The sequence below is a fragment of the Malaya genurostris genome, chromosome 1 (assembly GCF_030247185.1).
Source record: "Malaya genurostris strain Urasoe2022 chromosome 1, Malgen_1.1, whole genome shotgun sequence".
In the NCBI taxonomy this organism is placed as follows: domain Eukaryota; kingdom Metazoa; phylum Arthropoda; class Insecta; order Diptera; family Culicidae; genus Malaya; species Malaya genurostris.
Window position 1 is genome coordinate 64,550,191 of NC_080570.1, and position 23,261 is coordinate 64,573,451.

Sequence of the window (23,261 nt, forward strand, 5' to 3'; positions counted from 1 at the left end):
CATTTGTTTTGGAAGAACCGGTTAAGTTTTTGTCCGGTTTTGGCATTCAATTGTTTTATCCGGTTCTTGCAAAAACACCTTTTTTAAAACAATTCTTACATTGTAAAATCCGAGTCCGGTTTTCGCACTCAATGTTTTGATCCGGGTTTTGTTGCACTCATCCGACATTTGCATTCAGCCATTCATATGTCGATAATATCATGAAAAAATGTATCATATACTGAATACAATCAACTTACTTGGCCGAAAATGCGCATTAATCGATGTAACGGAGAGGATCGATGATTCGATCTACTAAAAAGTATGAAATTTTAATCTTCCAAATATAATCGAATTTTATTTCATTATAATCCGATGGATATTGAACTTTGAAGTTTGGCCAAATTCTGTTTTTACACACACAATTATCCACCAGTGATCATCTCCTAAATAATGATCCATTCGATAGCATGTTTTAAAAATTAAAATTTTCAATAGTACTTTTGTCTTATACCAATAATGCTCCTGGGTTGGTCCGAAATGAATTCGACTTGGTGATGAATCTGCATGGTACCGCTCAGGGTCCGCTTCAAATGATAAAGAAAATGATTTTCATTTCAACTACGCAGATAAAAATATTTACATCCATTTTCATGCACACATTTGGAGCACGAAATTGAATATAAAGTTACTCTTCAGGTCTTTACTTTTCAATATACTTCAAACGCAAAAGTAATCGTAGATTATAATATGTTGTATAATTCATTGAAACATAAAGGCATTCTTACTCACTTTTACAACGATGATGGTTTTTCAATCAATTTTTTTGTTCAATTTATGTCTCTCAAAGTATCATTGAACTACACGTCGTGTAAATTTCATTATTGTTTCTGTGTATTACTCCTAGGCTTGGTTCGATTATCAATGCCCTTATGAAGCACATGGGACATCTGATAACGAAATTCTCGAATATTACCCGGATCTTTGCAAGTCATATCATTAACTTCACAATTAATTTACCTGAAGCTTACATCGATACAGACGCAAGATTTGTTTTTCCATGTTAGTAGATGTAATATTGTGTCATCAACGTAGAAATTACGGCATGTTTGAATTTACGCCAACCGTATATTTCATTTTTTCTAAGAGTGTACTCATCCGGAAAGTCTAATTAAATTGTATCAGACAACAATACGTTCAATCAAGGATGGCTTTTATCGTATCAAAGAACGCTCACTCGTAACTCTTCCTCGATTGAATCAGTGCCATCAAAGAGAAACGGAAATCATCGCAACAACAAAAAACCGGCATGGTACATTTAACATAGAATAGACACCAGTGCGAGAGCGACTTTCTCTCGGTGAACCATCTGAGAATCAACGGCTAGCACGCTGCTGCGAGGATTCTCTCTAAAGCAACAAACGGTCGCTTATTCTCGTTTCGCGATCCGATTCTTTATGGGCAGTGGATAATTGCGATAGAATCATTTTACTATTGCCGCTTATTCTAACTATGTGCATATAACCTTTGTATAAGTTGTGTCTATGAAAATTTATGGGAATGCTCCACACAAAGGTTTTGAAATATTGCAACCATTATTGTCATTAGTTATCAAAATAACTTCGAAAGGTTAGTCGATCATTAATCCAAAACAAGATTCATGATAGTATATTTTAATCACATGTCACAAGACGTCAATACATCAAGATACATCCATATTCGAGTCAACATCCTGAATTTCACTGACTGAAGTAACGAATTATTGCAAAGATAAAATAGTTAAAAAATTATCGCAAATATTACATAGGGTTAAATCTACCCTACCCTAGTTTGCTTACCCTCTAAGGAAAAAACGTTCCCCCCCCCTCGGTCTAATACGTAGCACCGTTGATCTGATGAATGTCCAATAAATCGTTCAACGAAAGGCCGATTCGGGATTTTTAAACAGACCGTTGAAACGTAGAAGCGCTATTTTTTTTTCGTTCAACAAACTCCACAGACAGAGGTGGATAGTTGGTGATCTTTCTAAGCAAGAGTTTTGCTAAGCAGTGAACTTCGGTGTGCACGAGTAGCCGAGTAAACACATCGTCGCTTTCTTCACATAACTGAACAAATTAGCATCAGTTCAAGGAATTTTGTTGACAGTATTGATAACATTTTGTAGGTTTTTACTATAATATGACTGTAAATCACGCAGTGTCTCCGGCAGTTGTCACTTTAAATTATGACGACCAACCATCGGTGGCAACAGAAACAATGCTTCTCCATGGAATATAGGAATATTGAAAAGTAACCTCATTGGGAATGAAAGAAATTTCCAAAAATTATAACACAATAAATGAGAGTTTTCCGTTTCGTTTCATTGGTGATCCATTGAATCTGCAGCAGTACAATTTCAATTCGCACTTCTATACTACGGTAGTATATACAATCAGCGCAATCGCCAAAAGTTAGGCAACCACTTATGTCATAACCCTGCGAGCGGAACGACGACAAGCTCAAGGCAACAAGTGTTTAGCTCTTTTGTGACAGACGTGTTGTCCGTTTATCAAGTTCCTGTTAGCTGTTAGAAAGAACAGCACGTGTAATGTTAACATTGTTATCAACGTAATCAAGCCGCTATCTCATCGAAACGTTCGTTCTATCTAGTTGCACTAGTAATCTACAGTTACCTGCCGAACGGTTTGGGTGGTTTGTGTGCTTGAAGGTGCGAATGCATTTCTATACTAATTCGCAGTTGTTTTGTATTCTTCATAAGATGGCATGAGCTGATCAAACTGGATGTGAATTCAATCTCCGCTAATGAGAAGAGAAAATTCGGTAGCAAAAACCTTTTCTCTTCGTACTTTCTTTAATTCAATACGGTAAAATCGATTAGGAATTTCTACTTTTTCGAAATGAATTTCTACTTTTTCGAATAGTGACGGTTTCTGTTATCAATACCGCATGATAACAGAAACCATCACTATTCGAAAAAGTAGAAATTCTTAATTCTTAATGCAAGGAATTAGATGGAAAGATTGCCCATTGAAACAACATTATCGACGGAGAAAGTATAAATAGAAAATCTGTCATTTGCAGATTGGAAGAATTTTTTTTTTAAGTTAAATTTCTCATTAACTCTTATCCTACTTAATCATTTACGATCGGCGCCACAACTAGCGACCGAGAGTCGTCGTTATGACAAATTTTGGACTGTTATCTTTTTCATAAATGTCTTTTTGCAATCGTATTTGTCGGGTTCGACACAATGGCTCATACATGCTTTGAACGCTCGGATACTGTCATGAAACTGCAGAAAAGTCAAGTGAATATTTTTTCACTTGAATGTCTATGTGAATATATTATGTGTCCAACTTTTTTATTTACATTGAACAGAAAAAGCGCTTCTCAAAAATGCCGCATGTTTGATATGAAACTTGCCATAACAATTGTTAATAATTTTCCCATTAAATTAAATATATCAGCTAGATATGCTGGCTGTAAACATCAGAACGAATCATGACTCAGAATATTATTGTAAACGATTTGTTTCACTCTTGTTAAGACGAAGAGCTGCTTTGAGCTTGTTTTAAATTTGATCAGCACATCACGAGCATATAGCATATTGAAAAAAGACTTGCGAATATGACCATGAAATGAAAACTGCGAATAAGGACGGGACTCGATTTCGTAGCTTTCTCCTGAGCGGGGAAATCGGTTTTGCCAATTAAACTACGTTGAATGTAAAACACGAGAAAAGAAGAAACCGAGCAATGATGTCCCTGGTTAGGATAAAGGTACGAGTTTGAGCACCGTCTATGTAGTAACTTTTTCGCAGTTTTTTTCACAGTTGTATTCGTATGTCTTTTTCCAATATATTTCCCAGCATATGCTGATCAAATTTTTGTAGAGTTTGTATGTGATGTTTCCAGATATGTAGTTAAAACATACAATTAATATAATATTTCCAACATTTTAAATATGACATAAAAAAATATTCAGAGATTGTAACTTAGCATGATTCGACGGATGGTCCGGCAACGACAAATGTTTAGGTTTTTTTTTTCATATCTTCATGTTCTTCCGAAAAAAAAGAGAAATCACACTCAAAAATAGAAAAATGCGATCACTATGGTAATTTACTACATCGTGGTTCAAGCTTCAATATGAAATGCACGAATCTGTTTATTGTGCTATCTCATTAAAAAGCGGCTGATCATTCCAATATACATGCGACTCGCGTTTTGCGAAATTGACCTACGAGTAAGTACTTTTTTCATCTAAACAAAACTAACTCGGACTCAAATTTTTTAAAATCAAACTCATCGTTGGTAGCTTTTGGATTGCTCAAAGACTAAGACTTATCAGTGGCGCTTCAAACAAAATTATAATAAGAGGTCGTATTAGATATAGTGACCTCCGATAATGATTGGTGTAATCAAATATTTTTTATTTGAATTTTATGCTTCGATGACTTTATAATGGGTTTGAAGTCTAGTAATTGTTATGACTGGCTAGCTAGTGGTTCTTTTCTCAGGGTCGGCTTACCACTGTAGCTCTAGAGGACTCACAACCGTTACTTACCCCGCAACTAATACGGCTCACAATTCAGAATGACACACAGAACAGACTTGAGGGCTCAATAGTAAGAAAATAACAACAAATATCTTCATTTAACTAATTTATTAAGGGATTCATAAATCTATTGGGAATTGGAGATAGGGATTTGATGCGGCCGAAACGGAACCGATGAAGCTCATGCAGCTGGATGCACACGAAGAACGAGAGGGTTATAATAATCTCATACCTGCGAGATAGCGATGTTCCGAAGGAATTCGCTGATGAATAGAGTCATGCAGGGTCATATGTCAGTTCTCGCCTCCGAATACCACTGCAAGGGAAGCGATTGACTCTATTCCGGGTGCTCGTATGCAGCGGGTAAACTCATCGGCCCAATCGTCAGTGAGCGGGGGCCAGGCTCAACCAGACCTCACACACGACGATATCGGAACGGGGCTCGCCGGCCACCAGCACCACTCGCAGTTGAATCGTTAACCAGACACCTTCGCCGAAAGATGGACTCCTCACTGTCCTTGCCCAACGGACGGAATGGCACACCGCCTATAGGTCGAGCACGTAGTTTTCTGGAATCCGATGATATAGAAAGGAGCTCGCACTTGAATGGTCGAATTATCACCTCCGTTGGAAGCAGGATGCTTAGCTCTTAGACTGGACCCTTCTCCGGTCGAAATACGGACACGGTTATATGTCGACTTCACCTGCTGAACCGACAATACGATCGTCGTCCTCCTCTGCGTTGGCTTGCTGGATCTCATACCAGATGATAGCTGGCTAATACCAGAAAATACATGACCTTCTATTCGAAGCGATCTAGTCTTGGGGCTTGGTATTTGGTATTGCCGTCGCGATCAACGTACGATCTTTTTCCTTTGGCATTTACGAAATAGTCATTTTTTCATCAGCAGTAACAGTTCGAACCAAAAAACGCTTTTTTTTGTACCTGGCGAGCAGCATTTTGCAAATAGTTTTCGGTTTTATTTCTGCCTATTAGACAGTTCATGCGGCACCCATCTTCCGACCTTCAAAATCTTTCCCATGGCATTAAAACGCGAAGAAATGGTTTGGAATATGCGCTGTTTTACCTATTTAAGCCAAGAGGGCGGTATCATAGTTGTGCACCTGGATGTGAAATTCAATTATACAAATCTTGATGTAAGCTTCCGTTTTACATTTGTAGATATAACGTTGACGATCGATTATTGTTTACTTTGTATTTTGGCTTGGATTTAGCCTCACACAGCATCAACACTTTATTTCGATCAAAACCAATTTCTTTTCAAATATGAATTTTATATCCAGTTGCATCGATTTCGAATGGAATGTAGGTTACTCAAAATATACGTGTTTCTTAAAATCCAGCTAAAAAATACGCATTAAGCTTTCACATTATTTTATCAGTACGTATGCCTATCAAAATTGAAAAGCCTTCTCTTTCTCGAGTAGATATTAGCAACCTGAACTAATTTTGGTCTGTTCTAGCTAACCTGCTGACCACAGCCAGTTTGTGAATACTCCATACTGGACTATTTATTGCCTCCGCCAATTTTTATCATTTTATCGTAATAGATTTTTTTTTTTCACTGATAACACACAAATTGCAAAATGCTCTTCCGTGAAACACAAAGGCATTTTCGTAGGTGAGAATTTATCAATTTTGCAAATTTTCGATTTTGCCAGAGCAGTTCTCGATACACGAAAAGCACCCGCACAGTAACCGGTCGGATATCGATAGCGACGGAATAGTCGGGTCACGCGGGGTCTGTGAGCGCACGGCGACGGTGGAAAATTCCCTTCCACCAATCCGAGAGTATCCTGATTACCGAATCACCAACCGCAGCGGCAGTGTACAGTGTGTCTTTGTTTTTCACTCGGTGACAAAATAGCCAAAATGACCCTAACTCAGATGAAGCGCCGAAGAAGGCGTCAGTTATCGGCCTCCAAGGAAAGGCGGCTCAATCAGCTGACGCTCGAGCTGCTGTCGGAAGTGGGCTACCAAGGAGCGGGAGATGGAGTGGATAGCAATGACAACACTGTAGGTGATAGACACTCGTTCTTTTTTTCTTGCGAACATAATATTAAACAATTTCAAATTCTTATAAGCCTAAGAAATAGTTTCCTTTAAACATACAATACTCATTCATTCTGATTACATATTGAAATATAAGTGGTGAAACAGTGCGGAAAATAAATTGGTTTATAATATCGAAAATGTCAATTAAAACCCGGGTTGGCGGTGCTGGCATTACAAGTCAGTTTTAGTATGTTTGAGTCGCGACATGAAAGGATTTTTATTATCACTAGAATCGTATCACCAGCCGTGCAATGGCTCTGTACTCTAAAAATCGGCTGCGAATCACATTCCACAAAAGGATGCCAAGGCTTTTTAGGCAATTACCAATTTAATAAGTGTGTGTTTTTTACGCTATATCTTTTGATAACTTTGCATAAAAGAAGTTTTGACGAAACGTGAGACTTGCAATCTTTCTAATAACACATGACATCTACTTTCGTCATAATGATCAAGGCATGTAATCTTCATTTCTCGGTTGATCAATAAAATATCAGTCGATTATTAAGGTTATTGTTATTATCACTGGATTATTCGACTTCCCTAGTTGCGATAAAGGTGAGACGCTTTAACACAAACGGTTTTGTGTATATTCAAACCGAAATGATTAATTGTGCTCTTGATTTGTGCCACTGTCGCAGATATTGTGCATCAAAACTAGAACAAATATGACCCAGAGCACCACTTATTGAGCCCCAAAATACCTTATATTGGGTCTCAGAAGAGCAAGTATGTACAAATGTACTATTTATGAGAAATATGTTCTAGTACTCACAATCAGTGCTTTGAAACTTCATTTAATTCAATTAAAACCGAATGTAGCATTGACGATCATTCTATTGCAGTAAACTTCATATTCTAACACACAACCTTCGCTGACGTACAGAACGGGTAGCATTCAGTTCTTCATTCGTTTCTTTTCCAATCGAAGCTCAGTTTAACTACCATCTCTTGAAATAAAATACAATTGAATGAGAGAGCGGTCTTCAAATGAGCTTCGTATGAGTATTCGAATTGGTTCAACATAATAGATGAAAGGTAAACCAGTCATGATAACTGAAATATCAATTACAAAATAAACATACAATATTTGTTTCCCCTTTCAGTTTTCATTTATAATACGTTGGACCACATCTCAATATATTTCAAACAGTCGAAAATTATCGATTCAAACTTGCTGGTGATAATCGAAAACTCAAATGAGAACGGCCACCCTCTGTTTATAATTCTTCCCGGAGAGAGTTTTGGTAATCGAATTGATGTACATGCCTACTCATTCTAACTTGCTCACTACCAACAGTGAAGACAATGAAGTAGGTAGACTACTGGGCACTTGAGACTGAGCAAGCGAAACTTCAAGTGACTAGGTTCGGTTATTCAATTGACGCTGAATTCTGGGAACTTCATCTCAGTATGGCAACAAAAGTCAAATGGATATGCTGACAGTCAATGGCCAGAAATTTCATTTTCATCATATTCGATTGAAGTGCAGTTTTACCGCACTGCTCAAAATGATTATGTGCATGATCTGATTTCAAAAGTGCGTCGTGTGACTTGCCGTGTACCTGGACATAAGTTGCATCAAGTTCATATTTGACAAGAGTTCCATAAGTTCATATTTGCCAAATATCGAACATACCGTCACCATTCCGTTTAAGCAACATAAAACCATTGATTTTGGATGATACAAAAACATTTGTTTGCCAGATGTTTTCTAAAAAACTGAGGAAAACGAATCACTGAAAAGAATCATTTTCCCTTACGAAAATGCGAGCTGTCCCATATTGCGTCAAATAAATCTATTGACACATGACCAGCGATGCCAGGTAGTTATTGTGTCATTTCCGTAGATTGTCACTCTAGCGGTGCCAAGAAGGCAAAGTACTAGAAAAGACTTTTTGTGTTGCTCACCAGACAAAATAGTTCCCGTAGTTTTCCGCAGAAGCATTCAAATTTCCGTGCATTGCCGTAGAAATGATTTTCGAAGATTTTTCCGTAGAAAAATCTGTGAATCCGTACATCTAAGGAGATCTCACTGCCCACGACAAAGGTCCTAACAACAAGTGACAGTTTCTTTAGGATTACTTTCGCGAAAAGCTCGAAAAAAAAAACAATTTTTTACATATTCAAAGATACACATAAATGGAGCGTCGAATTTCACACAAATTTAAATTCATGAACACGTATAATTGTGTGATTTGAAAATAAGCTACAGCGCGACTTGAACCGGGAAGCATTAGATCACAGCGCACGCCATTTAATCAACTGAGCCACAGAAACACATATCTGCTTAAGAGGGGAGTAAGGGATAATTTGAATCAAAAAACACTTTTTTGTAATTTTTTACGGAGAAACAGCATAAGCATCAAACTTTTTTTACATTATGAAGCATCATTTAAAGAATATTTAGTTAAATTTCCGTATGCTAATATTGAAAAATAAGGTGGCAACAGAGAATCACGTTGCGAGGTGAGCACGATAACTCGGCGTAGAATTATCTGAAATCAAAAATGTTCTTAAATTTACTCAAAGTGCGAGTTATTTCTCCCCCTCCATTGTTCTTAAGTTATTATTTTGATTTTTTCAACAGTTCGTGGCATATTTAAGCAAAAAAACGCAATGTTACGCCAATTTTGAGGTGAAGCATTACCTGATATGAAAAGGTAAAATTCCAAAGACATAGGGGGGTTGCATTTCATTACCCAGAAAGTATGTTCCAAGTTTGAAAAGAATCGGTTCAGCAGATTTTGCAGATTTTTTGTTCACGGACTTCGCCACTATCATCGTTTCGGAACTAAAGACTGTCACAAAAAGTATGGACGCAACCAAAAACCGCTGCCATTTCGCAATGGTTCAGAATCTGTCATTTTTTATGGCTGCATCCTGTTGTTTACACTCTTCTCTAACCACTTGTGCAGTTGTTTATTCGTTTTCATTAGTTTGTTTCGAAATGCGTGGACTTTCAGCAGAACAACGTCGAAAAATTGTGTACAAATGGTGCACAGAACGCGGACTGTCACTGAGAAAGATAGCAAAAATGGAAGGAGTAAGTGAAAAAACCGTGCGAAATGCAATCAGGAAGTTCGGTGAGGATAACACCTTTGAGGATAAACCGAAAACGGGTCGAAAAAAGGTCCTGCTAACCCTCAGTTGGATAAACGTATACTGAAGGCGTTCGAGCAACAAAAGGAGGTTTCAGTTCGGGATGTTGCCAAAAAAAGTGGGCACTTCGAAGTCAAATGTTCTTCGTGCTAAAGAACGTTTGATTCTTCGAACCTATAAGAAGCAGAAACAACCAGAACGTATTCCGAAACAAGAAGCATCGATCAGGCCGAGGGCTCGAAAGCTGTACAATACGATTCTTGCTGGAAATTTGAACTGCATAATCATGGACGACGAAACCTACGTGAAACTCGATTACAAATCCTTGCCAAGACCACAATAGTATACGGTGCGAGAAGGGCAAGTGTTAAACCAGTCCGAGACATCGATTGAAGTCGAAAAATTTGGTAAGAAAGCTATGGTCTGGCAAGCAATTTGTAGCTCCGGCAAGATTTCGAAACCTTTCATCACCACTGCTTCAATGAACAGCGAAATATACATCAAGGAATGATTACAAAATCGACTTCTACCCATGGTTCGAAGCCACAAGGATCATCTTGTCTTCTGGCCACATCTTGCTTCTTGCCACTACTCGAAATCAACGATAGAATGGTACACTACCATGTCACTTTCGTCCCAAAAGACATGAATCCACCAAATTGCCCACAACTTTGACCAATTGAGGAATTTTGGGCATTAACGAAAGCACATCTTATGAAACATGTTTCGGCAGCCGAAACCATTCAACAGTCCGAAAAAGATTGGAAAAAAGTGTCAAAACTTGTCGCCAAGAAGTCTGCACGGAATTTAATAAGGAACGTTCGCAAGAAGGTGCGCCAGCTAGTCTACAATGGCTAAGTAGCAAATGTTGAGAATAATATTCTGTTGTTGTAGTCTAATATTATCAGTATATCGAATAAAATTTGAATATCTAACACTTGTGAATTATTTACAGCGAAATCAAAGTGCGTCCATACTTTGTCTTTAAAAGAGGCGCCACTCTGGGGCGCAGTATTTTGACTGTTTAGTTCCGATTGATTTGAAATTCGCATGCTCCACGCTCGCAATAAAAGATGTTGTCAATGATTTGTTCGGAAAATGTGAGAACTCTCTTGTAAATATGATGTATTTGCTTCTACATAAGTTTTACCAGATGACGTCGCGACTTAACTCATGATGAATTAATTTCATGTTTGACAGCTATCAAACACACTCAATTCTTCTAATTTTGTGACATTAAGTCTTGTTCGTGTAAAACCTTACTGAATTCTCTTGAATAATCCCCAGATGAACAGCTGAAATATCGTTTGTAAGATTTGAAATCCACTGGAAATCGTTGTACCTATTTATATCGTCATTAAAACACAATCTTGTATTTTACATTTTAACACATATTGTCCAGAAATTGGAGCCGGATAAGATCTTTGATTTGAATCTATGATTGTGAAAATTGGTACAGCCTCACTCGATAAGATCAAATGATTCATAACTATAAAGGAAGATTGAATTTCATTTACCAATCGACTCAGCGCGATGAATCAACATACATTCTAAATGTGTACATATGGATAGAGAACGAAAAGGTCAATATTTCTGGGATGGCTAGAACGATTTTGTTCAAACTAGTCGTTTCTATGAGAGGGCGCCACTAGAATTAAATCCATACCATTTTCAGTTAGTACCAACCTTCAAAAGATACGTGTATAAATTTGACAGCTGTCTGCTTATTAGTTTGTAAGATATTGCATTTTGAGTGAAGCTACTTTTGTTATTGTGAAAAAATGGAAAAAAAGGAATTTCGTGTGTTGATGAAACACTATTTTTGGATAAAAAAAAATGCCGCCGATACCAAAAAATGGCTTGATGAGTGTTATCCAGACTTTGCACCGGGCGAAGCAACAATTCGTAAGTGGTTTGCAAAATTTCGTACTGGTCATATGAGCACCGAAGACGATGAACGCAGTGGACGTCCAAAAGAGGCTGTTATCGATGAAAACGTGAAATAAATCCACAAAATGATTTTCAATGACCGTAAAGTGAAGTTGATCGAGATAGGTGACACCCTAAAGATATCAAAGGAACGTGTTGGACATATTATTCACGAATATTTGGATATGAGAAAGCTTTATGCAAAATGGGTGCCGCGTGAGCTCACAATCGATCAAAAACAACAACGAATTGATGATTCTGAGCAGTGTTTGGAGCTGATATATCGAAATAAAACCGATTTTTTTTCGTCGATATATAACAATGGACGAAACATGGCTCCATCGCTTCACTCCGGAGTCCAATCGACAGTCAGTTGAGTGGACTGCACGCGATGAACCGAACCCAAAGCGTGGAAAGACTCAACAATCGGCCGGTAAGGTTATGGCGTCTGTATTTTGCGATTCGCATGGTATAATTTTCATCGACTACCTTGAAAAGGGAAAAACCATCAACAGTGACTATTATATAGCGTTATTAGAGCGTTTGAAAAACGAAATTTCAAAAAAACGGCCTCATGCGAAGAAGAAAAAAGTCTTGTTTCATCAAGACAATGCACCGTGTCACAAGTCGATGAAAACCATGTTTAAATTGAACGAATTGGGCTTCGAATTGCTCCCTCATCCACCGTATTCTCCAGATTTGGCCCCCAGTGACTTTTCCCTGTTCTCAGACTTCAAGAGAATGCTCGCTGGTAAAAAATTTAGAAGCAATGAAGAGGTAATCGCTGAAACTGAGGCCTATTTTGAGGCAAAGGACAAATCGAACTACAAAAATGGTATCGAAAAGTTGGAAGATCGCTATAATCGCTGTATCGCTTCTGATGGCAATTATGTTGAATAATAAAAACGAATTTTGGCAAAAAAAATGTGTGTTTCTATTAAACGACACGAACTTTTCAGCCGAACTGTTAGGTGTCCCCATCTGCCAAATTGCTATTTTGATTTTAGGTTTGTTGAAATAGTTTTAAGTTGGTTGATTTTAATTTTAAGTTTGTTGAAACAGAACCTCTACCTAAATTCGATCCTACCCGTTTGGAAAAAACCCTTTCGAGGAAAAAAAATCACAAATTGCTCACGTGGGCAAGCAAACCAGAAACTTAAACATATAAATACACTAAAAGTTCCAAATAACTAAAAACTCCTTTCCGTAGACTCAAACGAAAATTCCATTGTGATAGAAGAAATTTCGTAAGGCGTCGCGAGAAACTTGTTTACCCTGCGTGAGTTCAAAGCACACAGATGTAACATTTCGACGCGTCGACAGTGCGAGGAATGCGAACGGCATGTTATTGCTATTTACATTTACTTGGTTATCCTATCCGCAGTATGTTGTTCTAACCTTGACATTGGACAAGGCGCGTTCCACCGTGTAACGGTGCATCGTAGCAGCGGTGTCTGGTCTGTATGGTATTATGAGTGCTTTTAAAAGTGGTGGTAAGTTAATGACTGGTCGTAAGCGGACTTCGTGGCAGGCAATGCAATTGCAATACTTCCGTTATCCGGTTTTTGAGTTACTCATTGAGCTTCCATGAATGGTGAAGGCTCAAATCCGAACACAACTGGTTTTATGCAGACAAAACCTCACACTTCGAAGTAGAACACATTTTCTTGACAACTACTTCGATGTTATGGCACGGTTACGAGTTTTGTCTCGATATTCCTTTCTTCATAATCCGCGTCTGAATGTGTACAGATTCGGTATCTGGGATTAATCGAAAAAAGCACGCGCTCGATTACGTTTTCAGTTCACCTCTGCTGATTGCAGGTACCTGTTGATAATATAGCATATCAGTTAAACCTGTCCATTCAAATAAACGGCGTCTGCTTAGTTCCGTGTCTAAACAATAGTTGAAATGAGCTTAATATTTAATAATTCTAGATATGATATGTAATGTTTATGCATTATCAACTGAGGTATGGTCGGTACTTGTTGTATAACTTGAGATTTTTAACTCAAATAATAAGTTATGATTTATCGAATTCTCATATCATAGTTCGTTGATTCCGGGCAAAATAAGTTCACGAATATGATTTTGATTAGCGGAGCAAATCTGTTTTATAATGGACGTTTCGTTTCTTGGAGCGAAATTATTCTAATGTTTTGATCCGAATTAGCGTGACTTGTAAGAATCGTTGCTATTATTAACTCTAATTAAAGTTCTAGATAACTCGGTACGATAGACACTTGCAAACATTACAAAATAAAATGCTCATTGCTCGGCTCTAAAACTTTCATCTACACAATAATCGATATAATCTCATAGATAGAATATGACCTAAACACATGTACCGAATTTTTGAGTGCGTTTACAAAGCGAAACCAAGGATCGAAATAATTGCAGGTTTATAAGATATTTTAGTGTTTTTTGCACAGCTGCTCATTCTCATGTATTTAGTCTTCGACGATACTATAGCCAGTTCCTTACCCTAATAACACAGAACAGACATCCAAGTGAAGAGTTTTCAAATTGTGTAAGAAAATTTAACGGTTGTTTTAAGAAGCAATCACCAAGTAGCATTTCTTCTGTAGATGCGCTTCGAGCAGCCCTGTAATCCCTTATGGGCTCTTGCGTTCGAGCTTCCATGCAATGGTAATTCGTGCATGCAAAGTCGAGCGCAACGGTGATTTTTAACGGATTTTTACTTGTATGCTTTACACAGCTTTTTTGAAAAAGTTTGTACTAGCTTGGATGTCTATTCTCTGTGCCCTAGTTTCGATTTTTAGTTCGATGTATGTTTCCATCATCTTCGCAAAGGTACGTGTTGTTATACCAATAACATCAGCAAAGCCAAAGCGTCTGTATGGCTAGGGTGGCAAGTGACTAGGAAAATCGGGCCAACCGGGAAAAAGTCAGGTATTTGGTTTCAATGGGAAAGCCCGGGAATTTAAGTCCAAAACTGGGGAAAAAATGACTTACCCAAAGCTGAGTAACGATTTTCAGCATCATGATTTTCCTAATCCCACAAGTGAAAGGAAGGATGCAATACCAAATTTCGCGTTTAAGAGAAAAGTTTCTATGTTGAACAACCCATCGGAAATTAGCACAACACCCCATGTCTCGTCCAACGATTTTTGAGGGTTTTACAGCAGCCTTGAATCAATCAGAAAGCATCAGGGCTTTCTTATTTGTTATCAATAACAGCACAATAAAAGCTCATAATGAACAATAACTTCTTTTTCCAATTTTTTTTCGAAATGATACTAGATCTCAACGTTTCAGACAATTTTAAGACATTCAATTTCGATTTTGGAAATTTTATGTAGGGGAGAGTGTTTGTTTGCCGGCACCCCATCATAACTTTTGACAGAAAACAGGTAGCGTCATTCCGACAAAAGTCATATGTGCATAATAACCGTCCGTTACGTTTGTGCCGAATACCAAGACGAACAGACGCGTCTACTTTTTGCTGCTATCAAAATATTTCTAAATAGTATAAACATCAACACAAAAGTTTTTTCTGACATTTTTATAGTGCCATGAATTGAAGAACATAAATCGAAAGCGTAAATGCATTGAATATAAATAAATTAAATTCAATCTGTTTCGTGATTCAATACCAGTTGCTATCTAATAGTTCGCAGCTAAAGTTTTTTTTCATTACTTTCAAAGTGTTTACAGAAATCGGTTACTTGCACCCCAGGTGACAGATCTGCAAATTTGTCTGTAGATTAGCAGATTTCTTAGTTAAGCTGCAGATCCTTTTCCATCTACAGCAATCATATTACCTGGCATCTCAGGTGATATGCAACACGTGGACAACTTGACAGCTTACATACTTCCGAAATGAATAAACTCTTTTTTTCAATCATGACTGTTTTTACTTATATGCTCCATTTATAGCAGAAATTTTTGAAATGACCAAAAATGATCACTTTACTGAATAGGTAAAAAATTTCAATCGTTGGAATCAATTTAATTCCTTAATAAGTTGTTAGCTAAGGACTTTAGATTTCCATTGATTTATAAATGTCAATATAACGTGCACTTTGTCAAAAGTTATAAGTCAAAAATAAAAGGGTGCCGGTAACCGAACACTCTCGCCTACCCTATGGTGATTATTCATTATAGAAAAAGTTCAAACTTTAACCAACGGGCGACAACACTTACCCATTCAGTTCGTGCTCACATTTCACCCGACACAGTCGAAAATCGTTTACGGTCGAAACAACAGAAACAAAGACAATACGCCAGTGAACAATAGAGTGTACGGAATGGTCAAATACGATTTAACAAAGCCTGAAACTTGGCCTGCAATACCGAATTCAATTTGTATAGATTTGAAATTGAAATCTTACTTAAAGAACAAATGCAAATGCATCTAGACGCTAATGATGTAAGTGAGATTCAATTCAACAAAGCGTCCAACTGTGTGTACATTATGTTTAAACGTGAAAGCGATGCACTTGCATTCGCTTCGGTTAACAACGAGGTGCACAGCGTTGAGTGTGACAACATTAAATACAAAATCCCTGTACACATGGTGGACAATGCCATAGAAGTACGCGTGCATGACCTCCTCCCGCAGGCCACCGATCAGTACGTTCGGGAGAATATGTCGCAGTACGGTGAAATCCTTTCAATCGAAAGGGAAGTATGGCGGAATTTTTCCCCGGCATCCGGAATGGCGTGCGAGTTGTGCGTATGCAACTACGTAAGGCAATTCCATTTTACATCATTTGTGGTCAAGGTGGGACACGTCCGTGTAAAACGTTGATTACTTATGAAAATCAGCTGGTTACATGTCAGTCACAAGGTCAACCGTTCAACAACGAAAACTAGTGAGCGCAGTACTCATGTTTCATCATCAAACCAACCAGCAACTGCAACCAATGCACAACAAGGCGCATCTAAAGCAACTAGCAACGAGCTCAAGACTACGAACAACAAGGAGAACGAAACGAAGACGGACACCAACAACAATACAACCGATGAGGCAATGTATGACGAGACGAGCCACGAACAAAGTGCCCCTCAACCCTCGCAGGAGGGAAATGGAAGCTCTTCTCCTCCTAGAAAAAGAGTGACAACGAGATCCACTTCAAAAAGTTCTTGTACGCAAATAGGCCTGAATAAAAATATCTTTAAAAAAAACACTTACCCATATCCGATTTAGCCGAAATTTTTCTTAGGGACTTTTTTTGAGGTGCTTAAACTGTTGAGCACTACCGCTATACGAAACTAGAGATGACCCAAAAATATTGGCATGTTGGATTTTGAATTGGATCTTTTTGGATGAGAATCTAAAGTTTTTAGCTAACAGGACATCACAATCAGAGCGTGAAAATTCATCTAATGGTTTTGTTGGAAGTCTTTTACGAATTATGTACCATAATTTAAACAGCGTACACTGAGGTAACTTCGAAAATACGCCTAATTTCGGAAATCCGCTTGAAAAAAGCGCAAAACTATAGAGTTGTCTTAGAAATGCATGAAAAGTCCAGATCTAGCGTAATCTCACAACAAATTCGTGACAAAAATAGACTTTGGGACTTAATTTCAGAAATCCGCATAGAAAAAAACCGCTGAACTTAAGAAAATTATGTTGATGCCGAATGTCTTAGAAATGCATGAAACGTCGAGATCTGATGTAATGAAAAAAAATATTTTTAAATCGAAAATGTGTCAGAGTGTCAGAGAGTTGACATAAAAATAAATTCGGAATAACACCAGATCTCTACATTTCATGCATTTCAAAGGCCAAACAATAAAATTGGATAACTTTGAAAATTCTCGTAAAAAAAACCGCATAAAAATATACCTCAGTGTACACAGGAAGAAAACATAAAATTTACACTTCATGTAATCCAATTATACTTTGAGAGAGACATCAATTGAATCAACAATTTGATTGAAAATCCATCATCGATGTGGAAGTAAATTAGAACGCCTTGATTTTTCAACGAATTATACAACATATTTCAATTTACGCTTAGTTTTGCTTTCAAAGTACCTTATGATCAAAACAGAACCGGAATTTTCATTTTAAAATTCCCACGCTTGTCCAATCGGTAAACTTTTATTCTCTCAACGTTGGCAACACTTTTATACACATTCTGTCAAATTTTGACGCATATCGTACGATTAGTTTTTGTTTGGCGTTTATACAAAGAAGTTGAAAATTTTTCGTGTGGTGATTTGTATAATGGATGGTTTCGGCTCGCCTTCGAAGCGCCATTCGGTCGATTGTAGTGCGGTTTCGACGTCATATTCATAGATCCACACCTCATCACCACTTATGATGCATTCGATGAATGTGGGGTCACTATCTGCGTTGGAAATCATCTCTTTGGCCACATCAACACGACGCTGTTTTTGAATGAAATTTAGCTTTTTGGTACCAGCCGAGAAGCGATGCGTTTCAAACCCAAAACATCAGTTAAAATGTGTTCGGCTGATCCATAAGAGATACCCAAAAACACAGCAATCTCTCTAATCGGTAAATACTTTTATCTGTGTATTTTCGTATAACAATTTGTACTATGGCCGAAACCCTGACAATAGCGAAAATGTGTTAGTCTAGTAGTGCCATCATGCCGTTCATAATTTTCCCATCGACCTGAAATTTACCGGAAGAGACGAAGAAAGCTCAGTATGATAAGTTTTGTAATTGCAGTTCATTTTTGGAATTTTGTTCTGTGTCGCTGAAATTTATTTTACGGTAGGAGAATTGTTCCTTATAGATTCATATTCATACTTATCAATTAGAAGGTCTATTATATATTTTTTGTTTATTTTGGGGAGCAGGTAAAAGCCCGATTGAGATGAAATTTGGCAATCTCTCTCTCCAGCAGGCATAAAACCTCCTCATCTTTTGTATCAACAGATTACAATGATCCAACAGATACAATAAGGCTTAACACTAACAATAAAGATTAACAATTAAAACTAAACCTATAATCCTATATCTAGTTGATGACACCAAGCATTACAGGGCAACAATAGAGTTCTTGCTTAAACTGCCAGAGAGATTAGAGAAAAAACGGCTAGAGAGAAGAGAAAAGGTACATGGATGATGAAGGTATGTGGAGGGGGTGGTAAGTACGCGTGGGCAAACAACGTTGTTTATTTGACATGAGGCTTTCGTTCAAAGCCTGAATTAAAGGAATATTTAAAAATACCAAAACAGAAGGAATCTGGGCCGATTCCAAAAACAAAGAGTTTTGCATCTCGCAAACCGGGAAAACCTCGCTTTGTCAATTTTATTTTACAAAATAATATAAAATAGTAGACATGGTAGGGACATTATCGTAGCTTTTTGCAAGCTAAAAGAAACGTGAGTTGTTTTGAGAAGCCTTATTATGATAACGTGGATATAGAAAGAGTAGCATATCTACTGAACTTATAGAAAAGAGTTGATCAATTTCACAAATTACGAACAAAAGTTATATGAGCTTTGTGCCATGCACTATAACTCGAAGTTAGTAGCATTCATGAAACAGCATTCTATTTGCCCTTTTTGATCCGGAGATAAGAGTTCACAGCAAAAAAAGAACGAACGAAAAAAAATCTCTATCAACATTTTCGGCTCAACTAATTGAATAGGAGTCACCGAGATGTGACGCGCATTGCATAGACGTCACATGACTTTCGTCAACAGCGAACTCTAACGAGTTGAAATTTATCACAAAAAAACGAGCAATTGAATTTGGACTGTCCAAACGACCGACCCAATACGTGCTTTGTTGTAATATCAAAGAAGAAATTTGCGCTGATTTTATCTCCGTAAATATTGATAGTAAAACGATGTTTAACATAAGATCGACTCGTGTGCGGCCGGGCACAGAGACTTTCGTCGGTAGTACTAGACTAATTAGAGGAACTTAAAAGCCCATATTTACACTTCGATAAGATCACCTACTCGAAGGTCCTCAGTGTCCGGATTGCAAATGCCGAATCTATAAAACAGTTTAGATACCAAATAGGATTTTTAGTTATTTCTGGTAAGATCATTAGCGCTATCCAGCTCTGGAGCACAAGCTCCAAAGCTCACTCCGACCACCATGGTGCACATGGAGACACTAAGCAAAGAACGCACCAGGCGTCACCATCCACTGCTCTGGGATACTAAATATTCTACCATTGAGGTTAGTGACTATGCACTATCATATCGAATCTAGAACCTAGAACGTACGTACCGACCGGGAAGTCTTGTTCAGTTCATAGTTCTTCTGTCCGTGCGTTGAAATGTTCGGTAGGCACAACGCTCTACTGTAATTTGCCCATTAAACCAGATAATCAAATTGATGCGTCCGTCTGGCATGCGATTCGTACTTGACATCGTAGAGCAAAAGAGAGAAGGACAGGAAATCGACGGAAGCTGAATATGATTCACATAAACTGCACACTGATTGTGTCTACTTCAAGGAGCAGCGTTTGGGGATTTCGAAGATCATAACATAATTCAGTTCAGTTCGTTAAAAACGTTCGCGGTGTTTCGACGGACATAGCTGTACACAGAAAATCGGTTAACATGATTGGAAATAAAAGGAACAGAAATTATTTTGAGATTCCTAAGTGATGAACGTAGCTAGGTGAAAATAAATAGGACATATATTTCATTAATAAGGGCAGTGTAGAAAGTTAAACAATTGTTAGTTGGATATCTGGATATAAGATCCAGTTACACAGTGATTAGTCAATACAGCAAAAAGTGAACTAAAATATCAAAACAATCCTTACGATGTTGTTGATAGAATATCAGTTAAAAACAAAAAAAACAATAACCTAAGCTTGTTTTTTGTTGTTGGAAAACATCTAAAAACGAATTTTTGCAGTTAATGATCCTTGAACTATCATTCAGGATTTTAAATTATTTTGAGTTCAAGTTTTGGTGAAAAGTTTTGCTTGCAATATGTGTTATTTTCGCGCAAGTAGATAAACTCACAATTGAAGCAGTTAGTCACGTCTTTTTTATATTCGATTATAGAGATATTGTTTCTTTACATCTCGGGTTGAGAAATGCTCGACCCTTTTGACGGGGTTGCCTGCGTGATTTTATTTTTACTTTACTAATTACGGTTTCCAGATTTTATTTTTACTTTACTAATTACTGCAAATGAACTGCAATATCTCGATATCTAACAACATGTACAAACCTTGCTTAGTTTTTTGCAAAACAAGTCCCTGCATAACGACCAAAATCCCTTTTTGTCGTCATTTTACTCTGGGCACAAAACGAAGAGTTCTAAGGTTAATAGTTCGTTTTGCTTCGAATTGTCAAAGCGCTTCTTGTAAAACGACTTAACATTAAAATAAAAACACAGCGCATTTGTTTTTGAAGTCAAGTCGCTATCAACTTATTTCATAACACTTATTACCGCTTTGTCTTCGACTCAACAGAACATTAGCAGTTCATATGGAACTGTCAGTGCGGCTTATTAGTTCAACATAAGCCGCTAAGCAACCGTAAAGCGTAACTCAACTCAATTTTAGCTTACGCGGAAGCACAGTTTCAACCTCATGTAGCCAATCTGATGTTAGTTTTTATTGATTGAAATCATTAGTTGAAAGAAATAAGGATTTTGTGAACAACATAGACTAAGGGGTGATTTATATCCCGAAATGTCTGTCTGACGAATTTTGAGAAGAAATGACTCGATGAAAGGGTAGCTCTTAAAGTTGTGTGCAAAAAAAAACAAACGATTGCATGAGAATAGACCCTCAATGAGCGTACAGAGTGCTAGGCAAAGATTCATGGAATTTTGAAAAATGGTTTCTGACATAACCTGCTTCACATTATACCTTTTTTAAATGTCTGATGCAAAAATCCGATAAAAGTAAGGCAATTTGAAATAGAATGGGTCATTTCGCCGAAACTCGTTTCGACGAATGCCATTTCGTCGAAAGTCGTTTCACCGAAAGGGTCAGTTGACCGCCGTCGGAAGTAACGGCCTCTCGCATACAAACCTGTAACCGCCTCATTTGCCCGGTCTACTCAAAGCTAGGTTTCTTCGGCTCAGTTAGGTCCGAAGGAGTCGTAGCGATGTTGGAAAACACACCGAAACGATGTGGTGAAGCTTCATTTGCACTTAGTTAATGGAAAATACAGCAAAAATTTGCCTGTTAGATAAACCAAAGCAAATACTTTGGTCCTTAGTAACTAATAAAGTCAATAAGTTCTCTTGGGAATTCCTTTCAGATTAAATGCGGAGAAGTAAATTTCTTCGTTATTTCAAATATAATTTTTTTTAGAAGTACGTTTGAGGCGTGAACATTACCATCATTCTGTAATCTTAACTTTGAATCAATTCCAATTACCATATTAAGACAATTGAAGGATTCGTCAAAATGACTCTGACGCGTTCAAAAAACACGGTTAAGTATTTTGTAATGCAAATTGAGCGAAAAACCGAGCTTGAAATTGGCAATACACAGTTTGTTCAAAAAAACATCTTATGCAAGAACTGGGCCAACAAAAAAAGCAAATTCTTATTCGGAGTTTTCAAACAAAGCTGTTCTAATCAGATCTTTGCATTGCACCGTTCATATTTAAATAAGGCATCTCTAATAATGGAAACATATTGTTGTCCAATTGAATGGGAGAGATGGCTTTCATCTTTATTTAGTAAATTTTGGGAGGCTACCGGTACACCAATAACGTCTTCGTCCATTAATAGCTAAACGTTGTTATTGTTGGAAGCATCCTTATGGCATTTTTTCGTCTTTATTACTATTGGTACTGAAATCCAAGATGGCGATTAACGGTTCCTAATAATACTGTTGTTGTACCGTTTAATTCTACTATGTCACGTCATTATACTCTCACAAAGTCACTATTTTCACAGTCACTATTATCACAAAAGTGTATCAAACGTTATAATACAGATACGTATTTCGGAATATTATTTATCTGTATCTGTATTATAACGTTTGATACACTTTTGTAAAAAATAGTGACTGTGAAAATAGTGACTTTGTGAGAGTGTAATGCCGTGACATAGTACAACAACAGTACTATTAGTGACAATATTCTACTAACAGCTCCAACGAAAAACTGGTGACTTACGGTTTATTGATATTGCTTAAGACCCCTTAGAATATAGATATTTTCGGAACGGATTTATTGAGTAGACGCAGGAAAACTATATTTTAGGTGGTATTGAAATTCAAAATGGCTGCTTTCGGTTTGCTGATATTCCTTGAAACCTTTATAATAGGAGTAATTTCGGGACGAATTTGATGATTAGAGATCAAAAAAACTTATTTTCTCATGCAGATGCAGGAAAACGATGTGGTTACAGTACGGAAACGCAGGAAAACGATGTGGTTACAGTACGATTACTATTACAGTACGGGTATTTTCGGTATGGGTTTGATGAGTAGCCAAAACACGATGCACCCATACCTCCATTTACGTAATAATCGGGACTACGAAAATCGAATTATGACGTAAAAGAAGTTAACGTTATTTGGAATTTTCAACGTAAAAAAAGTTTTCCTTATGTATATATATTATTAGATATGTATAATATATTGGATAGTTATGGAACGAAAATTATGAGTATTTACAGGAAAAGGATGTTTTAAGCAGCATCAATTTCCAAGACATCCGGTTGATGT

The 23,261-nt window shown here is 37.4% G+C and overlaps 1 protein-coding gene across 8 annotated transcripts in view; it reads left to right on the plus strand.

Annotated features, from left to right (window-relative positions):
- LOC131440296 (chloride channel protein 2) overlaps positions 1-23,261 on the plus strand; it is a 133,990-nt gene that overhangs the window by 32,897 nt on the left and 77,832 nt on the right. For 3 of the 8 annotated variants that reach the window (XR_009231369.1, XM_058611433.1, XM_058611437.1), the window contains exon 1: positions 20,105-20,233. The exons of 3 other annotated variants lie outside the window; for them this stretch is intronic. Coding sequence is in view for 1 of the 5 variants with exons in the window: in XM_058611440.1 (XP_058467423.1) it covers positions 19,703-19,786 (84 nt within the window). In the remaining 4 variants the exon portion in view is untranslated. Of the gene's footprint in view, positions 1-19,634; positions 19,787-20,104; positions 20,234-23,261 lie in introns of those variants that run through there. 2 more of the 8 variants (XM_058611440.1, XM_058611446.1) reach the window with 2 other exon arrangements.